Source organism: Gallinula chloropus (genome assembly GCF_964237585.1).
Source record: "Gallinula chloropus genome assembly, chromosome: 12".
NCBI lineage: Eukaryota > Metazoa > Chordata > Aves > Gruiformes > Rallidae > Gallinula > Gallinula chloropus.
In genome coordinates, this window is record NC_140097.1 from 20,250,663 (window position 1) to 20,272,799 (window position 22,137).

At 38.8% G+C, this 22,137-nt stretch overlaps 1 protein-coding gene across 1 annotated transcript in view; it reads right to left on the reverse strand.

Annotated features, from left to right (window-relative positions):
* DOCK3 (dedicator of cytokinesis 3) overlaps window positions 1-22,137 on the reverse strand; it is a gene marked incomplete at its 5' end in the record, with an annotated part of 199,231 nt that overhangs the window by 100,408 nt on the left and 76,686 nt on the right. The window contains 2 exons of the mRNA XM_084269630.1: window positions 15,852-16,006; window positions 17,087-17,128. Of these exons, the coding sequence (XP_084125756.1) occupies window positions 15,852-16,006; window positions 17,087-17,128 (197 nt within the window). The remainder of the gene's footprint in view (window positions 1-15,851; window positions 16,007-17,086; window positions 17,129-22,137) is intronic.

Below are 22,137 nucleotides of genomic sequence, written 5' to 3' on the forward strand. Positions count from 1 at the left end.
GCTGGTTTGTTGGAGGGCTTTTACCACATAGCATGCTAAGGTGACAACAAAAGGCCTGGCAAAGGGCTTGGAACAGACTGGTGTGTTTCCTTGGATTAACTCCCTGACAGGTTTCAATCGTGTGGGGTTGAGAGGCAAAAGTCCCATGTATCACCTTACAAACCTAAGTACAGCATTAATAGATGCATGGTGCCAGAGCACTGGTCCTTTGTAGAGAGGCTGCTACTCATTTTCTGTGTTGGAAACCAATGATAAAGGAACCAAATCTTAAAAAAATATTATTTAACAATGTATGAGATCAGTTTTCTGAAGCAGAGACAGAGACACGTTGGGGCCTCAATCCCCTTAAGCAGAACCTCACATTTTGCACCATTACTGAGCTCTAAACTATGGTTCAGTGCCCATTTCTCCCAGAAACAAATGTCTCCTGCATCTTCTCTGTTCCAGTATGGCACTAAGAAGTAAAAGGTACAAATCTGCTCCTTCATTTTTCTTAATTTTCTTCGGCGCTTATTTCCAGAGAACAACTGGGAGGACACTGAAAAACTCCAACATTTTTACAAAGCTCTTCATCCTTTCTCAAAAGCTGTGTTTAACTAGGTTTTCAGAAGCTAGCATTTGTCTTATCCCTTCTAAAATAAAGGTTTTTTTAAAAAAAATATATATATTGGTCTCATAACGTATGTATCAGTGAGTGAAAAGGTCCATATAGGAGCAGAGAAGGTCATATAATAACTTATATTTTAGTCTCTGATCTTCTCTCAGCATAGAATCATAGAAACACAGAATGGTCTGGCAACCAGTAAGAACTGAATGACATTAAGCTATTAATTCAGGACTGCATGCCAGCTCCGGGTTCTGCTGCTGGGTTGGAAGGGACCCCAAGGATCACAGAGCTCCAACCCCCCTGCCACAGGCAGGGACACCAACCTCCAGGCCTGGAGCTACACAGGGTTGCCCAGGGCCCCATTCAACCTGGCCTTGAACACCCCCAGGGACGGGGCACCCACTCCCTCTCTGGGCATCTCCCTATGTTTTCTCACTCTTTTACTATCATGTCAAGCTTGCAGCCATAAACTACGTGCAACGAGCTGCCTGACCAGCACAGCTCACCTCCTTTCATCACATTCAGTCCTAACACTTAAGAAACTGTGCTAAGTAGGGTATTATTTAATTTCTCACAAAAGCAAAAATTCTCTTCTTGTCTCTTCTTTTAATGAAGACTCCTATACCTGACAATTTTAGAATAAAATTTGAGTTGGCATATGAGCATCATCAGCATTTCAAAATGGTACTGTAAAAGCACCATTTTTCCTCCCAGATAAATCATGAGAATAAATCTATGCTAGCCCAGGTCACCCAGGACAGACCTCACGATGAGCTAGTCATTCTCTATGACAACAGAAACCTTGCCAACATTTGCCTTCAGAATAGTGCAGTCTTGCTGTGCACACCACGTTTCAGGCAGTGTATTTCATCAGTGCCATAAGATACTGCATTCTTTCTACCACCATGGATATAAGCTTCTCAAGGCCAATATATTGACTAAGTGAATGGAATTATGTTAGGAATTACCAGGATATGACCAACATATTTTCTTAAATCTGGAAAAAAAAAAAGTACTTATTTTTAAACATTCCTAGGTTAGCAGAGAAACACTATGAAAAAGATTCCTGGGATTCAGGGAGAGGTATGGAAAGGGGAGATGGTGAAAGACTTCAACTATAATTTCTGAACCTCATGGTTTCCACAAGCTAATGTTTACAGGATTTAACTTGGGAAACTGTTCTCTGTATCAGAGAGGAAGCACAGCAAACAAGCACAGCAGAATTTTATAGCCCCAGTGCTGCAGCATGAGCTAGTTTTTCAGGACAGCAATTACTGCTCCCCAATTGCCTATGTGGTCACAGAGGAAAAACTCTGTCTGTATTGCCCTGGATTACCAGTGGTGCCACATCATGCTACACAGTTAACAATAATACAAGGCTTCTCATATTTGCTTGTACAAATCTACATAAGATTAGGGAAAACACAGAATTTTATTTTCATTCCGTTTGCCAGATTTGTCAAAATGTTTCTCATGTTTGTCAACTGCAAAAGCATTACTATGCTCAGTGAACCAACTGGTTTGCTATGGGACAGCATCGTACCTGATGCTTTTGAGAACACCCTGTAAAAACTTTCTAAAAAGGAAACTAGTTTCATGTCAGGACTTCTGAACTTTTATTTCAACCAGATGGTGTCATATTCAGGAAGAAAGCATGTGTGTCACTCGACATTTCAGTCATTTCCCACTGCCATAACACCACCGGGCTGGTTTTCCTCTTGAAAGATGATTTAAGCAGTAAGAGAAAAGGTTTCTGTCGTTGTATGACTGTTCATGGCACCTATGTAAGTACATGAAGAAATGGAAAAGTAAAGTAATGATCAACCAGTAAACAATTCTGGCTCTTCATAAGAGTTTTGAAGCCCCTTGTGAATCCTGCTTTGTGGAAAGATCACAAATACTTTTAACAGAGTTCCCTTTTTGTGAAAATACTTCAGAACACACCTACACGTTGCCATTGTACTTCAAAAGGCAGAAGTCTTGAGATATTAAACACTTTGTTTGCAGTTTAGGAGTATCCTCTGTAAGAAGCTTTCCAACTTTATTTTCTGTTACTCATGTTCACCTTTCAGAGTTGCTAATTTTTGCTCATTCTCTTGGAAAAACTCTGTCCTTCCAGCTGCTGTAAGACTGACCTACCAATAAAATCTCAATGCTCTGCAGAATGAGTCTTCAGTTCTTAGTTCTCAGTGTAAGAGTGAGTCAAAGCCTATGTACAGAACGATACTGTGTCTGTGAAGTATCAAGTGTAATCCAGTGGTGCAGTACCAGATCCCATGGTACAGCGGGGTTTGAGCGATCCATCATCAACAGGGGTCACTCCTGAACCCCCGAGAAACAAAGATCACCTCTGCTGAGCTTTCAGCTTGTGCATCCTCTGATCGAGGATTCATGGACCATTTAGAATCTTCCTTTCAGGCAAGAGCTCCTGGTGTGTGCTTGGTTCTCCCCAATTTCTTCTTCTTTCTTTCTTTTAAAGCAGGAGGGAGGCAGAAAGGGTTTTTTTCACAAGCTGCCTTATCCAGAAGATCTGCAGTAACCTCAGTTTCGAAAACAAGCGAAGAAAAGTACACTGCTTCGGTTTACAGAGTGTATTTTATAAAGACATCTTGGAGAATAGAATGCCAAATCTGTGAGGGAAATGAATCTGGCCCTGAGAAAACGGCTCCAAGCAACGCAGTTTGCTTCCCAGCAAATTTGGGCTTAATGCTCATGAATTATTAAGTTTCCACGTTGGCTCGAAGCCATAGGGGAGGATTACACAGCTTACAGTAAGGTTGGTACTGCAAACACTGGGTTTCCATAGAAACAGAAAATAGTGAAAATAACTACCTGCCATTCCCCTCTACCACATTCAAGGGAAAACAACCAGCACGGCAAAAACATTATTAAAGCTTGCAGGAGAAATGTAGCTAAGCACCAATTACACCCTCCTTGGGTTCTCATGAGTCTGCCATACTTGAACATTTGACACTGGCATTAGTACTCTCTGGTTATTTACATCATGAAAGGTATGTATTTGTGTTCCTGAAAGGAATCTGATCCGCTAGCTAGAGAAATTGCTATTAAAAAAAAAAAAAGACAAAAAAAAAGAGACAAAGACTTTTGTCATATACTGTGATTCCTTAGGCATGGACAGTGACCATCCTGTGGCCAGGATTTTAAGTAATGATAAGAAAGACAGACCAGCCCTGCCAGGAGGTATGTATGAAACGCTTTGACTTCTAATTTTGGATTACATGTATTTTATAGTTTAATTCTTTTATCACCCTCTCTAACCTGGAAGAAGCTAATGAGTCTGAGGTCTAATCTGGTGGTTGTCTCAATTCTTGTCCTACAAACCCAGTACCCAATACTTGGCTTTGCACCTGGCAATTGCAGTCAGTGACACAGAACTGGGTTTTGACACTGAATTTCCCAACAGAAAGTATGAATCACAGAATTATAGAATGGTGTGGGTTGGAAGGGACCCCAAGGATCACACACAGTTCCAACCCACCTGCCACAGGCAGGGACACCAACCTCCAGGCCTGGAGCTACACAAAGTTGCCCAGGGCCCCATCCAACCTGGCCTTCAACAGCCCCAGGGACGGGGCATCCACCCCCTCTCTGGGCAGCCTGTTCCAGGGCTCCATCACCCTCACAGGGAAAAAGTTTCTCCTTACATTCACATAGAACTTCCTATGCTCCAGCTTGCACCCACTGCCCCTTGTCCTATCGCTGTCATCACTGAGAAGAGCCTGGCTCCCTCCTCCTGACTGTCGCCCTTTTCATATTTATAAACATTAATAAGGTCACCCCCTCAGTCTCCTCTTCTCCAAGCTAAAGAGGCCCAGATCTCTCAGCCTCTCCTCATAAGGAAGGTGTTCCACTCCCTTAATTATCTTGGTGGCACTGTGATGGACTCTTTCAAAGAGTTCTGTGTCCTTCTTGAACTGTGGAGCCCAGAACTGGCTCCCCCAGTAATTGCTTGAAGAGGCCAAAGTTGGCCCTGTTGAAGTCCAGGTTTGTGGTCCTCCTTCTTCTCTACCCACCGCATAAGATCCTGAACTCCACCACCTCATGGTCGCTACAGCCAAGTGTACCCTCAATGAAAAGATCTTATTCCTCCTTCACCCTTTTAAAAAAAATCTACATGTTAAGAGAAACCTCTGTAGGTTACATATGTCTCCAGTGATGACGAAACCTGTATTTTCTAAAACTTAGATACTACACATCAGCAAGGCTCTTTGTCCACTGCCAGAGGTGTGCAGTAGACTTCAGAGACTTGTGTATTTCCCATGTTAAGTGACCAGAACAAGGGTCATTGCTGCAGACAGCAATGTCCCTTAATATTTGCTGACCAGATGATGTTTTTAAGGAAGTTCATCTTACGCAGGATCAAGAACTGATCTCCTCCTTGTTACTACTGCTACAGATCATCTATTGTTACTACTGCTACAGATCATCTATTTTTCAGTCAGAAAAATACTTTCCTTTAAATACCAAGAACCCAATAAAATAAGGTACAGGAGGAACTGATGGAGGATTACCTATCCCAACAGATCAGATTGCTAAGGGGTAAATGTTAGAAAGATGGCTTTTTTTCATGACTAAGCAGAAGAAAAACCTTATTAGTTGGTAAGCCTAATCCCTCGGAAAATTCTCTGAATATTAAAGAAATAATTCTGAATGATACAAAGTTATTTTTTCCCAGTAGGCAAATCATTGTACTGACAGTGAATGAGATAACTTTTCTATTTTAAAATAACTATGAGGATGCTGCTATTAAAAACATAACAAATGGAAAGTTTAGCGTGTAATTGCACAATAAAAAGTAAAATATAATTTTCTGCTTCCTAACATAGTAACTGCCAATAGGGGAACATTATATTTTTAAAGCAATTAAGAGGGGATAAATCCATATTGTCACAGCACTCCCAAAGCTATTGCCCAAAGGGAGAAGTAATGCAGAAAAAGGGATCTTAAGGTCAGTCCCATACTCTGGAGAGAATGCAGGCAGACTTTCTTGCCCCAGCTTTTAACATGGATCTTTCCACATTAACCAACTTCATTTCTTTTTTCAACTGCTCAACTTCAACCATATTAATTTACCTAGTGACCTTGCCTTCCTTTCTTCTGACCTTAACACCTATCTTCTTGTTTACTCATTATGTGCCCATATGTGTCCACTCTCTTTGCCATTGCCAGCAAAGCTTCCCTCTACACAAGCAACATCTGCAACACTGTTCTTACAGCTCTGGTTTGGAGCGTGCAGAGTGGCTCTGTGCAGCCATTCTCCCACTAAGCACATTGATCCTGCATGTCAGAGCTTTGAGAGGACTCAAATCCCTACTCAGAATCTGTAGAAGATTTGTTATTGCTTTTTCAGAAGTTTGCTTAGTGTTTATAATAAAAGTTCCAGATGATTATACTTGTCTACATTAGGATGTGTTACAAAAAGATTATTTTAGAAAAAATGGGTAAACACAATGTGATATTAGCTAGACCAGGACTGCTAACATTTTTGAGTACTCCTATTCACAGTCTAAAAGTCAAGAAAATACTACAAAATGATGATGAGAACCATGGAGCTAACTGTCATCAATAAGTACACAAAGAGATTCCTGTCAGATTTGTCAAGGTTGCCCTTCAGTAATGAGGAATACAGATTTGTATTCTGACATCTGAATTTGGAATACTGTGTCAGAGAAAGCTCTTACTATAGAAAAAGTGAAAATTAATTCCCCTACAAATTCATCATTTCTAGATCCAGTGTTTCCAAGGGGTGAATTTTATTCTAGTCTGTCTGAACACTGACACAAACATTTTCTTTTTACACCCCCCAAAAAAAGGCAGTGCTGTGACCTCTGTCAGTCTATCAAAACCTATGAGGGGAATGGTAGTTTAGAGATACTAAAATAGCACAAGACTTGTGAAAACTCTTCTTTTCTAACATACACACATGCACTAGTCAAATGAAAACCAGTTTGTGCAGTGGAAGTTAAACTATTTATGAGGCCAAGGAGCCAATACATTAAAAATAACAATCATGATGTTCTCTAGTATTTTTACACCTTTAATACTTTAAATTTCTATATGTTTGCCTGATAATTTTTATCAGATAAAACAACTTGGTTTGAAAGAATCTCAAGATGATGAGATGAGTTAGAAATGGGAATTCGTTATCCATCTTATTTCTGCAGTTACCACCCATACACAGAACTGTAGAGCAGTAGGACTTAGAATTTTTTGATTCAACCTTGGGGAGGGGGGGGGAGAAGGAGGCAGATGATTCTATGTTAGATGACTTTAAAATAGAAATCCGACTATCATGATACAGATTAACAGCATTTTTTTTTAGTCCACAACTCTTTTTCCAAGTCCTATTTCTCCCGCGAGCTGCTATGTCAGCGGTGATAAATCCTTCAGCCAGATGATGTGAGACAGACTGTGCTACCCACATTCTCCCCAACACCGACCCTCAAATTCAGAACATTTCCAGAAAAAACATCTTTCCATATCACCTATTAGCAAAAGGATTAAAGAACAGGGTGGTGTTTTACCTCATTTTGCTTATTACTTTTCCACTTTAACACAGAAATAGATGTTTCAAACTGACCAAATTCCCAGCACTGTATGGAAAATTGACAGCTAGGTAGAAGATAAGCTTCTACATTTCTCCTATTTAAAAATCACTGTGGGTCTCTGTTTTCTCACATTCCTGCACGTGCTTTACCTAGCCATCTGCTGAGAAAGCACAGATTATTATTTTATCCTCCAGTGAGAAGGAAAAGAACGTCAAAAGGCACCTCAACAAACCACAATGAGCTGCTTTATAAAGGCGTATACGTTAACCTTGTTAATACCTCTGAGGTAAGAATCAAAGCAGCAAGAGAAAAAAATGCGGCAATGAAGGTGTTTTGTGAACTTCAGAAGATATTTTTCTAAAGGAAAAAGGCCTTTCTCTGTACCACACCTACCCAATAACTGTTTGATTTGCATTAGAAAAGTTACAAGCAGTTATAAATTAGCCATTGAAGGATAAAGCCTGGAATCTGAGAAGACACGTGCTTTTCTACCCTTTATCTCACTGTCTTAGGCAAAGAGAAAGTGTGAGATCTGGACTTCTAAGGTAGAGATTTTTGGGGTTGGAGGGGTGGGATGGGAAATGTTTTCCCAACATATCTTTCTATAATTGCAATCTCTAGTTAAGATCAGCTTCCATCAGGACGCTTCTAGGAAGCTACCAGCTGATACAGCATAGTAAAAAGACTCGTACCTCGCAGATTAATTTTAAGAGTAGATGGGATTGTTATAGCAATTTAATCTTTTCTACTATATAACTCAGACCATTTATGCTATTAGAAACCTTTGGGTTTGCTGATTTTAAGAAGAGTAAGGGAGGGTTGAGGCAGATGTTTGGCTTAATAAATGTGATATTCTTCCCTTCTATTCCATACTTTCTAATTGGTTTTCTATATGTGCATTTGCTGTCTCTTTCCTTACATTAGAGTGCAAATGGTTTATGCTTACAATGTATACCCAGACATCAGCCTACAGTGTAAAAGAATGACATATACTCTGTTAACACACAGCATTTCAATACAAAGCCTTCGACGGGCATCTTGCACGACAGCATACACCCGTTGGTAGCAAATCCTACCCTGCTCCCACATCCACAGGTCTGAGCACACTATCTACAGTCATATCTACATTTATCACTTCAGTAATATGACAAAACCATCATAAAAACATGGTATGTTCTCCTTGTGTGAGGCTGCAGTTACAGAGCAAATAAAGCCCAAAGGCATAATTTAGTGTAGAATAAAAAAGCAAAGGTGTGAAATGCGAATCAGTCCAAGTTAATAATTAGCCAAATTATTCCCACACTGCTACTGTGCCTTTCCTACATTCCCCTCTCATTACAGTGCTTCACGCTCCCACAAACTGGCTCTCATGAATGATTTTAATTTCATTGCTCTTTCCCTTCTCCTTTCTCTTACCCCTTAAAAATAAGTGTTTATTTTGCAAATCAAAGTTTTTAAAATGATAATCAGAAGAAGAAATTCTAGTATCCCAATCTGGATGTTTCTCTTAAACTGATAACAAAGAGAAAGAATAAAGATCTGAGTAAAAGAAAATCATTTTAACCTAACAGTAAATTATTAAAGGATGGATGGCTGCAAATGGAAATGAAAGGAATGGTTTGAAAGAACCAAAAAAAAAAAAACCCTGAAAGGTGAAAAGCTCAAATAACTATTTGATTAGGTCCTGGTGAAACAGAATTAAAAAAAGGAAATCAGAAAAAAACCTCGGTGGGAAGAAATATTGCATTCTGTAGCAGCACAGTCAGGGAGGCATTATGGAAATGAGACTCCCCTCCAGAAAAAGTGCAGGAATTTGCATACATGAGAACTAGTCGCAGCTTTCAAGGTCAGTAACAAGGCAGCATCTTTCCTCTCATTTTGCTGTACTGGAAAGATAAATGGGTCATCAGTTTACAGATTTATATATGTCCTCTAAGCATCATCTTTGATCTCTAGAAATTTCCCATGCATTGGCATCTAAAAGGTCCAGCTGGGCCACTCTTCAGCAGAAGGAATATGTGGTTCTGCATTTACAGGTAAATTTATTTCTCTGCCTTCCCATACAAAGCTACCTCTTTCTCCCACCTCTAACTGACAGTATTTGTGAAATCCCTCAAAGCTGCCTAGACACTACAAATCTGTCAAAGAAAATCACATCAAAACACACAGAAGATCTACATGATGCATCTACATGCACCCTCACACGAGGAACAGACATTAGTCCTTACCAACCCTGAAACACCACCTGTTTTTTCCTGCAGTTCTATATCCTTTTGTCCTGGATTTTTCTTATCTTTCTGCTGCTGAAACAGGCTCAGTATAAGATGTCATGTACAAGACTTCTTAAAAAACAAACAATTTTTTTTTCTTTCATAAGCACCCTTCCAAATGCATTTCAGTAGAAGATGCACCCGTCTTGTTCTGCCTTCTCTATAGCACTGGGAAAAATCCAAGGCCAGTTAGCGGCTAGAAAATAATTAAATGGATCAGTGAGAGCAGTACCTTTTAAAATGTTATTTGAGCTTTCTTATTTAATGGAGAATCACATTTATTAGAACAAACTCAGTTTTGCTGGACAGATTGATAGATAGGCTTCCAGTTCAGCCGTAGGCATCTGAATGCAAACTCATAAACTTGGGAAGGATTCTCATATACCCAGCCAGATAACAACAGAGGCTTTGAAGACTTCTTGATGATTATTTCAGGGTTCAGAGCATCCTAAGGATCTGCAACAGGAAAAATGTGCAGGAAAGAGTGATAAACCTAAATTTGCCTTTTTAAGAGATAAAATAGGGAGTTGGATATAAAGTAAATTCCCCGGTGACCTGTTTAGTGGAGACTCACCACTACCACACCACACATGCCATCCTACATTCCTCTGCCAGTGGAAGACATTTCTATGCCTCCCAGTTCCCCTGTTTGTGTAACTACTCTGGATGAACGCTCCATACCCCCTGGACACCCTACCAACAAAGTGCTGAGAAACCAGACACTAAAAACCCTTCAGTACTTCAAGGTTTAAGTATTTGCCACACTTTTGGATGGGACAAGTTTGGATAAATGCCTAGATGCAATTTACACATAAAATGAGACGCTCACATAGAAACATCTGCAGTACAGAGAAAAGGTGCAATACAGATCCACAGAATGCACCATGAAGATCATACACAGCCTTCCCCATGGCTTTGTCAGCATCTCAGTTAGCTTCCTCCTTTCTTTGGGTAAATTGGAACGTTAATTTCTGCTAGGAGTGTCTTGGGTTAGGATAGCTGCTGTCTCTTGTTTCGTCTTCTCTGCTCTCTCCCCAGGGGAAAATCACAGAATAAAAAGTAGCATCTGTTTTTCTATTCTATTCCATCTTATTAATTTTTCCCCCACCTTTTGGCTAGGTTTTAGCTTGGGTAAGCTTTGTCAAATGTTTCCCAGGGCACTACAAGATAACGTGGGGAACAGTATATTACTGTACTTCCCATCTTTCATGGTTCTTTGAGTAACATATCCAGAGTACATTTTCATTAACTTTGAACTTTCCTAGCTGTAAGTAGCATATAATATAGGCTTTTTAGACACACTGTACTTTTAATATTATTCAAAATATAATTGTATCAGTCTCTTAACAAGTTGTGTTGAGAGCATCATACAGAAAAACACTGCAAGAGCACAGAGAAGAGAAAGCAGTTCCTTAAACTGAGTAACATCTACCTATCTGATCATACTTTCTTAATTGGTTCTATGTGACTATTTCTGGGTAACCTTGTTGAAAAATTGCTAATGATTTCCTCTCTCTCTTTGTTTCCAAAACTAAGATAAAGACAATATCATGAGGACATTACAAAAATAGTTACAGTTTAATGAGACAGAATGGAATAATAAATGTTACTAATAAAAAAAAGTCATATAAGCAGAAAGGACAAAATCCAACATGCATTATGGTGCCCACTGAAGAGTATGTGATCTTGTAAGTGAAGAGCTGATAACGCAGATGGCACAAGAGCAGCAAATTAGGACCAACCACTTGAGTACTGCACAATGCAGACCAAAGAATGCACTTGCAATGTCTTTCTTCATGCATGTATTACAAAAAAACATCAGTAACACAAAATCTTAAGAGTTTCATTACCATGTCACTGTAAGTATGCTTAGCTGCCAATCTCCACTGTAAATTTACATCTCAAAATATGTAGAGCCACCTGTTGCTACAATTAGGCTGAAAATATTTATTACTTAAAGTAGCCGCTGTTCTTAGTTACTTTTCCACAAGCCACTGTTTTGCTGAGCACCTGGGCCATGTTTTCCTTTGCTGCCAATGTACCTACAGAAGTTGTGTGTGTATGTGTGAGTGTGTTCCTCTCTACATTCAACTCCAGCAGAGCTTTTGCTTTTCTAATTGTCTCTCTGCGTGCCCAGGCATTTTCTTATTTCTCCCAGGCAGCTGATCTGATGCATCTGCTTGGCTGTCTGCATGTCAGCACAGACCATCCTTGTACTCCCCAGAATGCATGTCCAAGATAAAGTGAAAGCAAGAAAAGACAGTGTGCAGAAAGAAAAAACTCAAACCAATAAAAAGCCCAGGTAGTGCTGCATTCTGACTGAACAGAGCAGCTAAGGCCATCTGAGAAACCATGTCTTGAAAGAGAGGAGATCGTCACCAGCAAACATATACCTTCTGCAGGCACCATGGGGAAGACCTGGTCTCACAACAAAAAGGCCTTGAGTATATTCTGCATCAGAAACGAACACTTTGCCATCCTCTGTCACAGCTATCAACTCTACCATGGATGCTTATCACATCTTCCAAAATCTCCAGTGATAGGGAGGACTTCAGCCCAACAGGCATGGTACAGACACAGAAACTGGGCAGAGGGTGAAGTCACAAGCAGAGCTATGCACAGCACTACTTCCCACAGGTAACTACTGACTTCAAACTCATCAGAATTGCTTTTTTTGTTCTATTAATGCTCCATAATTAAAAGTATTTGTAGATGACAAGTAATGTTTAAAGCCCAGGGGAGTAAAATTAAGTAACTGGTTTTGATGCACCTTTACAGGTTTAAACATGAACTTCATAAAGGAAACAATCATACTTCAATTTATCCTTTTTCATGATTAGCGGTTTTTTCAAGCTTTTTTTCAGAAAAAAGTGATATTTTGCATTTGAATGTGTAAATTTTTGATGTTATGCAGAATTTTATGCATTTATCAGTAAAAAAAAGCTACTGTAAAGGCAGCTAAACCTCACTGCTTCACTGAATTTAGTTTATTTCCACCCATCAAAACAATGCTAAGAAACATTTAAATGAAAAAAAAAAATTTACTCATTGCATCCTTCCAGCACAGAGAACACACTCTGGATCAGTTTTTCCACCAGTTTTCCAGCCCTTTTCCAGAAGTTTGGTCTAGCCACTTTATTGTATCAAGTTTAATGATTCTCTTCTGTGGGGCATGAGGCGCATTCCCACGTAATAGAACAAAATTACGTGGCTCTGATGTGACTTCTGCTTGACAAATCTATGTTGACTTTTGCTTGTTAGCTTCTAAATGCTAATAAACAGTTTATTTCTTCCAGAACTTGCTTTTGTCATCTGATTTCAGTTGACCTTCTTAGGGAGACTGAGGCAAAACAACCATTAAATACTCCAGCAATCTTGGCAACATGTGCTGATAGCTTCATGTCCCCTTTAATCCATTCAGTTAGTTCTTGACTGTAAACATTTTTGCTGCTAAAGCATTACAGAAAATAATATATTTTTAATGTCTTTTGCTAATTGTTTTTTTCTACAAGTTGCTGCCTTTTTTCCATCCCTGTTTGTGCAATTTCATTAGTTTTGCCTCTTTATCTTCCCTTCCAGGCTCTGTTTCACCAAAGAGTGAGACAGACTTTTTGTTGTTGCCATATATCTAATCTGTACATTGAAGCAAATTGCTTTTGTGTTCTTCAATATTCTTGTTAAGGAACTGACAACTTTCAAATTTCTTTCCTCCAGATCAGTTTACCTATCTTTTTGAATGCTTCTGGATGCCTTACTGAAGTTCACCATCTTTATGTTAGCATTGTCTTTCTTTCCTTTTGTAGTTACTATCAACTCTTAATCATTTCATGATGCTTTATCCCAAGGCACTTCTCACAACGGGGCTGTACTTCCCCATTGGCTGTAATCAAAGTTAGATCAATTTTCTCTGCTAATTTCCACATGGCAAAGAGAGGCATTAAAGTTTTGCAACAAAGATTTTGTCTTTTGTGTGTTAAAATATGGAACAATTGTAAAACAAAACAAAACAAAAATCCCCAATACTTTAAAAGATACAAATAGACTTCCATCCCTTTTGATCTGAGCCATTACCTAATACTGTTGCAGGCTGAAACAAGTTACTGAGCAGACATTCATGGATCCAATTCTATTTACTTACAAGTGTTTCTCTTTATGTTTACTCTGACAGAATTATCACTTTTCCCTCTTTTTATATCTCTAGGTCTTACCCCTCTGACAGCAGCACTGTTGTTCCTGTTATCCATTATCTCCCCACTGTCATCTTTTGTCTGCTTCTTATTTTCAGACAACAGAAACCATTCAACATGGTGACATACAGTATTTGTATTCAGAACATGGGAATACATCTCAAACTGTATTCCAGCTGCTGCTCCAACCTTCTGATTACTAATCCATAATTGGTGCATGCTGTTATCCAGCTCTTGAAAAACACTGGAACTTTCCCTGATTCTTCACTTAACCTGACCAGGAAATAACTATTGCAACCACCAGGTTCAAGGTGGTTGGTAATCTACTACATGTCCAAAGCATTAACACTGAAAGCCAGTCAATGTCCAGCCTGAACCGTTTGGGTAAGAAATTTATCAACCTCAAGCCCATTGCAGATAAGTCAATTTGTCCTTTCCACTTAGAATGTAGCATGCAGAAGCTTCTCTTGCTTTTTTTTACCTTAATGTACTATTTCCTCAGGCATACAGAAGAGGAAAGAAACAATCTTTTAAAGTAGATATAAAACCACCATTCTAAATGCGTTTGTCTGTTTTCTGTTTTTAAGTTTCTTCTCTAAAGCAGAGCTCAGCCTCATTACACACTTCTTCCCCACCAGTCTTTGGGATGTAAAAGAAAAAAAGGAAAAATGATGCTGTTTTCACTGCAGCAGATCACTGATGCGTAATACAAAGAGCTAAGTAATAACAACTGCTTGCACATCAAAGCATTATTACATATATTTAAATATGCCTGAATTTTTTGTGGTTTTTTCCTCTTTCTTTGTATTTGTTTCTCTTTGTGGCTATCATTTTTTTTATCACTGACAAAACTCCTTAAGGCTTTCCCACTCAGTGTTTACACACTATCCAAACTGCAGCACAAGACAACTCATCTCCTTTTGAAGCAATTTCTGAGGCCTTCCACAGTGAATGGCAGCACCTTGTCCCTTCCTCTTTTCCCTGCAGCTTTCCTCATGTAAATAATTCGATACTTTACTGCTTTGTGGTACAAGCTAATTAATTGTGAGTAGTTTGTTTTGATTTGCCATTGCACCTTTTCCTCTGAACAGGCATTTTCTGTTAATTCTTTCAATAGAGAAATTAAAGGCATGTCCTCCTAACATCAACCCAAGCATTTCTCACTTAGTGGGGGTGAAATAAACATGACCTAGTATCAGATTAGGCATTCTTGCTGTATTATGCAAAATTATCTTTAAGTTATTTACAAGATGCAATCAAGGTGTTAGAGCTTTCTAATCTTGACCACATTTTTAGCAGGGTGTATGCCAAAGAGCTACAAAACTGTTGCCATGCTGCTCTGAACTTTCTTGGACAAACATTATTCACAATAATAAAGCTTTTGCAAAGACAGGAAAGGACATTTTGAGTGGTCATCTTCTGTTTGGAACAAATCCAAAGGTAATTTCCTGAAAACTAGGACAGTTTTGACCGTGGTAGCAAATATGGTGTGTGCCAACTGTCAGGCATGTCTTATTATACCAAACTGAAAACAATCTCACAAACATGCTGTGCTTTAGATCAGACCTAGCTACACTTCATTTCTGAGATAACACATGTACTGCAACACATTTCTACATGTTCTGATGTTTTCAAAACACATGCTTGTAAAGGAAAAATAAGCACACTTCATACTTGCTAATATTAGTACCAATTAATGAACGTACTGAGAAGCACAGTTGCCCAGTGTAGACACAAGGATGAATACTAATACTTTAGCTTGTATTGATAGCAACAGAGTAATGAAAACAGGCTATATTGTAACTGGCCAGTAAAGGCAATGAGAGTTCAAGAGCTGCAATCGAGCACACAGCAGTCTTTTCTCAAGACGCTCAGACAGCGTGGTCCTGCCATTATTAGTACTTCTTGAACAACAGCCCCAAGGCGGCGGCTGCTTAACAACCAAGACCTTCAGCACTGTGCAGAGGCAAAGTCAGAAACCTAAATGCAATTAAACTATTCTGTCCCTCTAATCCTTGGCTTATATGCAAGCCCTAAATTTCATATGCAACGATTAGCATTACTGATATTCTCATGCACTGCAGGGCTGTTAACTTAACATTTCTCAGCTTTGACCTTTCTGTAGTGTCACAAGCATAGCTCACTTGTTTATCCTCCAGTGTATTTGCTTTGTTCATACTGTTTTTCTAGGAAGCTTTGAGTTATTGGACAGTCCTACCTGATCTGCTTGCCTTCTCGAACATCATACAATGAAAAAAAGACATCTGTGTCTTCTCCAATTGTATTGTAGGTGAAGCTCTTCAGGCTGAGGAAGAAGTGGTGAGGTACTGGCATACGACAAGCTTCCCCATGACGCTGACGAATTGTATCCACCTGATGAAAAACAATGAAAATGACTTTCAGCTCTTCAAAAATAAAGGTGGCCAACCTGTTAATTTTAACTGAGATTCTGCTCTCCTTTCTCCATCAAGTAAAAGATTAATCTCAAATACAATCTGCCTTGGAGATATGTGACAGATTAAATTTTCTTCCTGTTTTTTTCAATTTTTAATTTGAATATTTTGAGAAACCACAGCAAAACCAAGTAAATATGAGACAAGTGGTTTACACATTTCAAACTCATTTATATCAAGTAAACCAAGTCAATCCTATTTTTCAAGTCTTGATTCTGGTATTGAAAATGAACTGTAAGATGATGGTGCTTGAGTGGTTCTTGATGATTTCCATTTAAAACATCTGGACTTCAAAACATTTTTAACAATAACATTTGTTATGTTATTTATTTTCAGTAGCTGCAATTAACTTATGGAGGTCATTTAGAATCAGCCTCTACAGGCTAATACCTGGTATACCTGCAGGTATAACAAAAAGAAATCTTAACAATGGTTGATAACCTGAGTAATCAATACAGTCAAACATCAGCAAGGTTTGTGTTTTGACTCAGCATACCGAAACCTCTTTACAAGAGTGAAAATTGGGGTAGAGGAAAAAAAGAATAATAGAAATGAAACTCTTATAGCCCTTTATATCCATTGTATTCTGGATTTTAAATTAAATCCAAGTAAATCCCCAGCCTTTAAAGACAGGTACCTGTAGAAGCATAGTTCTAGAAAGATTAGACCCAGATTCCATGACCAGGAAAGAATTATATTACTACATGAAGGATATGTGAAACAGAAGCTTATTAAGCCACGTGTTAGCAAGTGGCCTCATGTGGGCAGACTGATGTTTTTGATATCACTACAGAAGTTGATCTTTTTAAGAACAATAGTTAGAGCTAAGAAAGAGAGGCCTAAATGGAAGTTGAAGAAGGATGCCTTAAGTAAATTACTTGGGGATCTTCTGAGGAAGTGTTCTATGGGTAGGGTACTTACCCAACATCCTCCATCATACCTTTATTTACATCAACAAATACTTTAAGACAATAAAAATTCATATGTAGATGACATTTACCTGTGATGTGCTCTGCTGGACACTGTGTCTACTTGACAAATGCTGTGGAGATACAAAATAGGAAAATTTAAACCTTTTTGAAAGTAAGAAATTATATCTGTGTAGCATTAAAAGAACAATTTAAAGATGACTGCTCCAGACTATTACCAGCTTTTCACAGCCTATTTTCCCGCAGTCACTCACAAGAACACTAGGTTTCCTAAAGGCTTTTCTCAGTCAAGCATTTCCTAGGCTAACTACTCAAATTTACAGGTGGCATTTACCTTTGCTTTTAATCTAAATAGCTGTCATGAGCAAGACAGAATTTCCAACCCTGTAAAGGTGTTTCTTTTCAAAAAGTCCATCAGACAACACAGTATGGTCTATGCTCTTGCTAAATAGGGGATACCTCACCACTCATCTCCCAGGTATGTTGTCTATGAGAGGTTTTGTTGAAAAACACAGACATCTAAGGAAGAAGGGTGGATTTCAGACTCTGTCCAGACTTTTTATGCTGATCAGAAAATGAAATCCTGATAAACAGTTAAAGATTCTTCTACAGTTTCAGCTGCCCAACACCTGTAAAGAAGCATCATATAAAGAGCTAGATCTCTGCAACAGAACTCGGGGGATGATCCTGTATTTAAAGCCCTTTATGCTAGAAGGAGATGTTATAATCAGAAAATGGACAGCAAGTCTCACTGAACCGATTTAATCTCCAAAGGGAGATTTAAATACTAATCTAAATTGAAAATGTTTCAGAGAGCTTTCAAAACATATCATTAATGAATATCCCATGCCTGTTCTACACATTCATTTTAATATTAGCATTTTAAACTGAAATATTAATGTTAACACTACCACATGTTAATATTCTCTTCATTCACCCCCATCTCCATCCTTTTATTACACACCCAACATCTTATTCTGCCCAAACATACAAACTCTAGCAGGATCAGCTAGTTGATAACCTCAGAGTTTCAAGAGAGATCAAAATAAATGTCCACATGATATATTCAGCAATACTTTTTCCAAACTATGCCATTGTCTTTCACACAAAACAAAAATAAGACTTTCTTACCACTGGAGGAGAGATAATCTTCACAATGAGACTGAATCAAGATGATATTAAGCTAAATGGCATATTTTGACATCTGTTTACATTCACAGTTATAAAAATGCCCTCTTTCACACTGTCAGCAGAAGAAACAATTATCTCCAGCTCCATTGTTTGTCTAACTACTGCACTGCCTTCAGAATGTTAAATCCCTTTAAGTTTAGATTGCTGAGCTGCCTATTTAATCTTTTGTCACCCAAACCCACTCAGAATCAGCTGGCATAGAAAAGATCAGTTATTTTAGATGCTCAAGGAGTCCTGGCTTCTTTTGACTAAAATTCATCTCTAAATCTGAGTAAGAAAGTGGGAGACAAACTCAAGCAAGATGAACACGAGAGGTAGTGTGAAGAACTAGTTGCCTCAGGGAAAGAGCAGCTTGCACAGCACCCAATTAGATAAACCTGTAACATAAGTGGCCAAAAATCAGGTTGTAAGTGTTTCACAATCAGAAATCTAGACTTCACTAACTCTCTCCTTTTGAGATTCAGGGCCTATTATTACAATATATGACAATACAGACAGCCAGTGAGTTAATTTTATGTACCCTTGCCTCAGGCCCAGGGAAGGGCCTGAAGTGTACATGCTCGCCTGAAGCCACACTTTGGATACACAAATGACAGGGCGACTGAAAATAGCCAACAGGGAGCCACCAAGGATAAATCATGCTTGATCAAACTCATTGCCCTCTAAGGGAAAATGACCAGATCTGCAGATGAGGGAAGACTAGTGGCTGTTGTCTATCCTGACTTCAGCAAGGCCTTAATCACAGCCTTCCGCAGCATCCTTCTACACACGTTGAGAAGTTACATCTGGATGGGTAGACTAAATATATTGGTAAGAAAACCCCAATAAACAGTTGGATTGTCAGGCTCAAAAGTAGTGGCTGATGGTGTGTACCCTGCAGAGGTCTATCTTAAGACCTATCTAGTCTAATAAATGTGCAGATGATCCTAAATTGGAGACAGCAGTTGTTTTCAAGGAGGCAGCCTCTATTCAGAGGGACACACTCTGGAGGAATTTAAAGGAACCTTATAAAATACAGCAAGGCCAAATAAGCAACTCATGCACCTGGAACAGGCTAATCCTTCCATGATATAGGCTGAGAAATGACTAGCAGGGTCCTACTAAACAGCAAGCCACACATAAGTCAGGAAAGCACTCTGGCAGCAAGGCCATTTAGCAATTTACTGTTTCTATTAACAGGAGTGTAGGCAGTAGACTAAAAATAACTTTTATTCCTTTTTGCTCAGCCTTCAGTAAACTACATGTGAAATATCACACCCCTTCAGCAAAGGGCCACCAAAGCAACTGGGAGCTGGAGAGCATGCTGCATGAGATGGAGGAAATGCAGCTTTTTGAGTCCAGAGCAGGCTTAGGCATGACCTGAGGGCAAGCTTCCAACAAGAATGAAGTTACCATCAAGATGATATAGCCAGGCTATTCATAGAGCTGCACAGCAGGAGGTCAGAAACTACAACATGGGATAGCCCAACTTTCCAACCAGGAGAAAAATAACCTTATCAAGGCAGTCAAGCAGCAGAGCAGGGATCCAATCTTTTTCCTTGAGGGATTTACAGATCCAACCAGACAAAGCTCAGAGCAGCCTGGTCTGAATTCACTATTGACTCTGCAGTGAGTAGGAAGCTTGACTAGATCTCACTCCTCAGGCACCTTTCATTCTGAAAAGTGCCTTAGGTTGACATAAAGATATGACTATTAAGAAAATATCCATCTTCCTTCTAAAAGAATAATTTTTCCCTGTTAAGCTTGTGCAAACTTTAACTGGTAAGATGATCCACTTCAGTATAACCTTCCTCAAAGCACTTTCTGATGCTTAAACACAACCCTTGTTATTGTAACCTAAGCCCACTGTTTCTTGTCTTATTCATCATCAGCATGAAAACATTAATTTGGCATGTGTTTCTACTACCATACCCAAATCTTCTACAAGCCCACCCAAGCTTGTAGTGTCCCAACCTACATTTCAGAAGCAATTGACTGCAATTCTCAGATAATTTCTCAAATTTCTCTATATTATTTGGAATTCTTATCCTCTCCTCCCACGTACCCCTGACTTTGTAGCATTTCCATATTTAATAAGCATACTCCCTATTTCATCATCCAGTCATTAATGAAACATGAAACACTACAAAATGGAGGATGACCACAAGAAGTTGAGCTGATTCATCCCTCCTCCTATTTAATCAAATTATTGACAACTAATCTTGAACATTTTTTATAGAGTATGGCTTTCCTAATTAGCTTTGTGTTTACTTTACAGTAATTTCATCTAGAACTAACGACCTTAGGAGAATTTCAATTAAAAAAACAATTATAATCTTTATGAAAATCTAAATATGGCATCAGCTGCTTTTCCTCTATCCACTAGACTCCTTTATGTTCCAAAACTAAATGGGAACTTTTAAAAATTGCTTATTCTGAACAAGTTCACAGACACTATTACTCACTTCTTTGTTGCAAATGCACTTTTTTCAGTTCCAGCATTTTTTACAGAGAGAGAATGGTTACTAGCGCCACCTCATCCTCCATCACCTTTTAAAGGTGTAAAACATGCTTGTCCTTTGCTGTATTCTGGAACCTTATCCACCTTTCCAATGATTACTACTGACAAGTCTGATATGGTGTCTCTAGACATCCCAAATGAAATGTATATAGTTCTAAATCCCCTGGAACTGATAACTATAAACCTTTCACCCTGTTCTATGACTCCTTGCACTTTTCCATAGGTTTTATTAGTATTTTGACACAGTTTACCACCTCACCAGAGCTTGTGGGGGACAAGGAGGATATTAAATGCTGTGTTATTTTCTTGCATTATGTACATTGGGTTCCCTCTAGTATAAAGACTATTCTTTGGTTTCCCAATTACTACCAGTCTGTTTATATAAAACAGTTTCTCGATAAAATCGACATTTCCTTGTTATATGTTAACTTGTGCATTGGCTTTCTACTATTTTCCTGTTTACCCATTTATGCTATTCTATTATGCTTTTCTATACTTCTCCCATACTTCCTCTTAGTGATCTTCATTTCTCTTTCTTTTGCTCTGAAGGCAATGAATAATTCCTAGTTTATCCAACTTGGCCTCTTAGTATCTTGTGGTTTTGTTTTTGACTTACTGAAAGAGACAGAATTTCTCCTTGCCTCTTCTTTCCTGTCAAACTTGCTTCTCAAGATGCCTTATCTACCAGTATTAGTTTTTATTATTGGTCACCTTCCTTTCCTAACGATGCTTGATAAGTGAATCTTTCCATTGCCAAATCAGTCTCAAATGAACTGCTTTCTACGTTCATTACTTCTTGCTAGGGTTTAGAACCAAATGCACACAAAACTGTCCTCTGACAATCTGCTCTGGTAAACAAACAAACAAATAAATCCCAACAAGATTTCATGACCTTCCTGCACAGTTTGTGTCCAGTTGGTTTCCTTTCCTAGCAGTGTTCTGGGCAGTTGAAGTCTCTGTTTTCAACTACTCATTCTTACCAATCTCAGTTTCCATTGGAATAAAGAATTAACAATTATGAGGTGATGGCAGCATTCATTTGAAACTTGTCTATTTATTAGGAACTCTGGCAAACTCATGGGTTTTTTTCATACAGTTGAAATAAATGGCTGAGACCTAGCATAGCCAGGAGTTGTGTCTTTCACACACCTCTCAAATTCTTCCTGAAGACATACACAAATCAACAAATTCAGAGAAAAGCTAAACAAATTCATTCACCAGCTTTGAACATTTCTTATTTTTGCTAAAGCCTCCAGACATTTGTGCTTTGTAACCCCTTTCAAAGTGCTATCCAAGTGTTTGTGACATTCTGCTGGACTTGTGTTGCTCAGTGACAGCTTCAACCTAGTGGCAGCTCCAGCGCTGGGCTCTGCAGCAGAATCCTGACAACGTTCTCTTCCCCCATTAGAAAAATAATGTAAATTCTAAAAA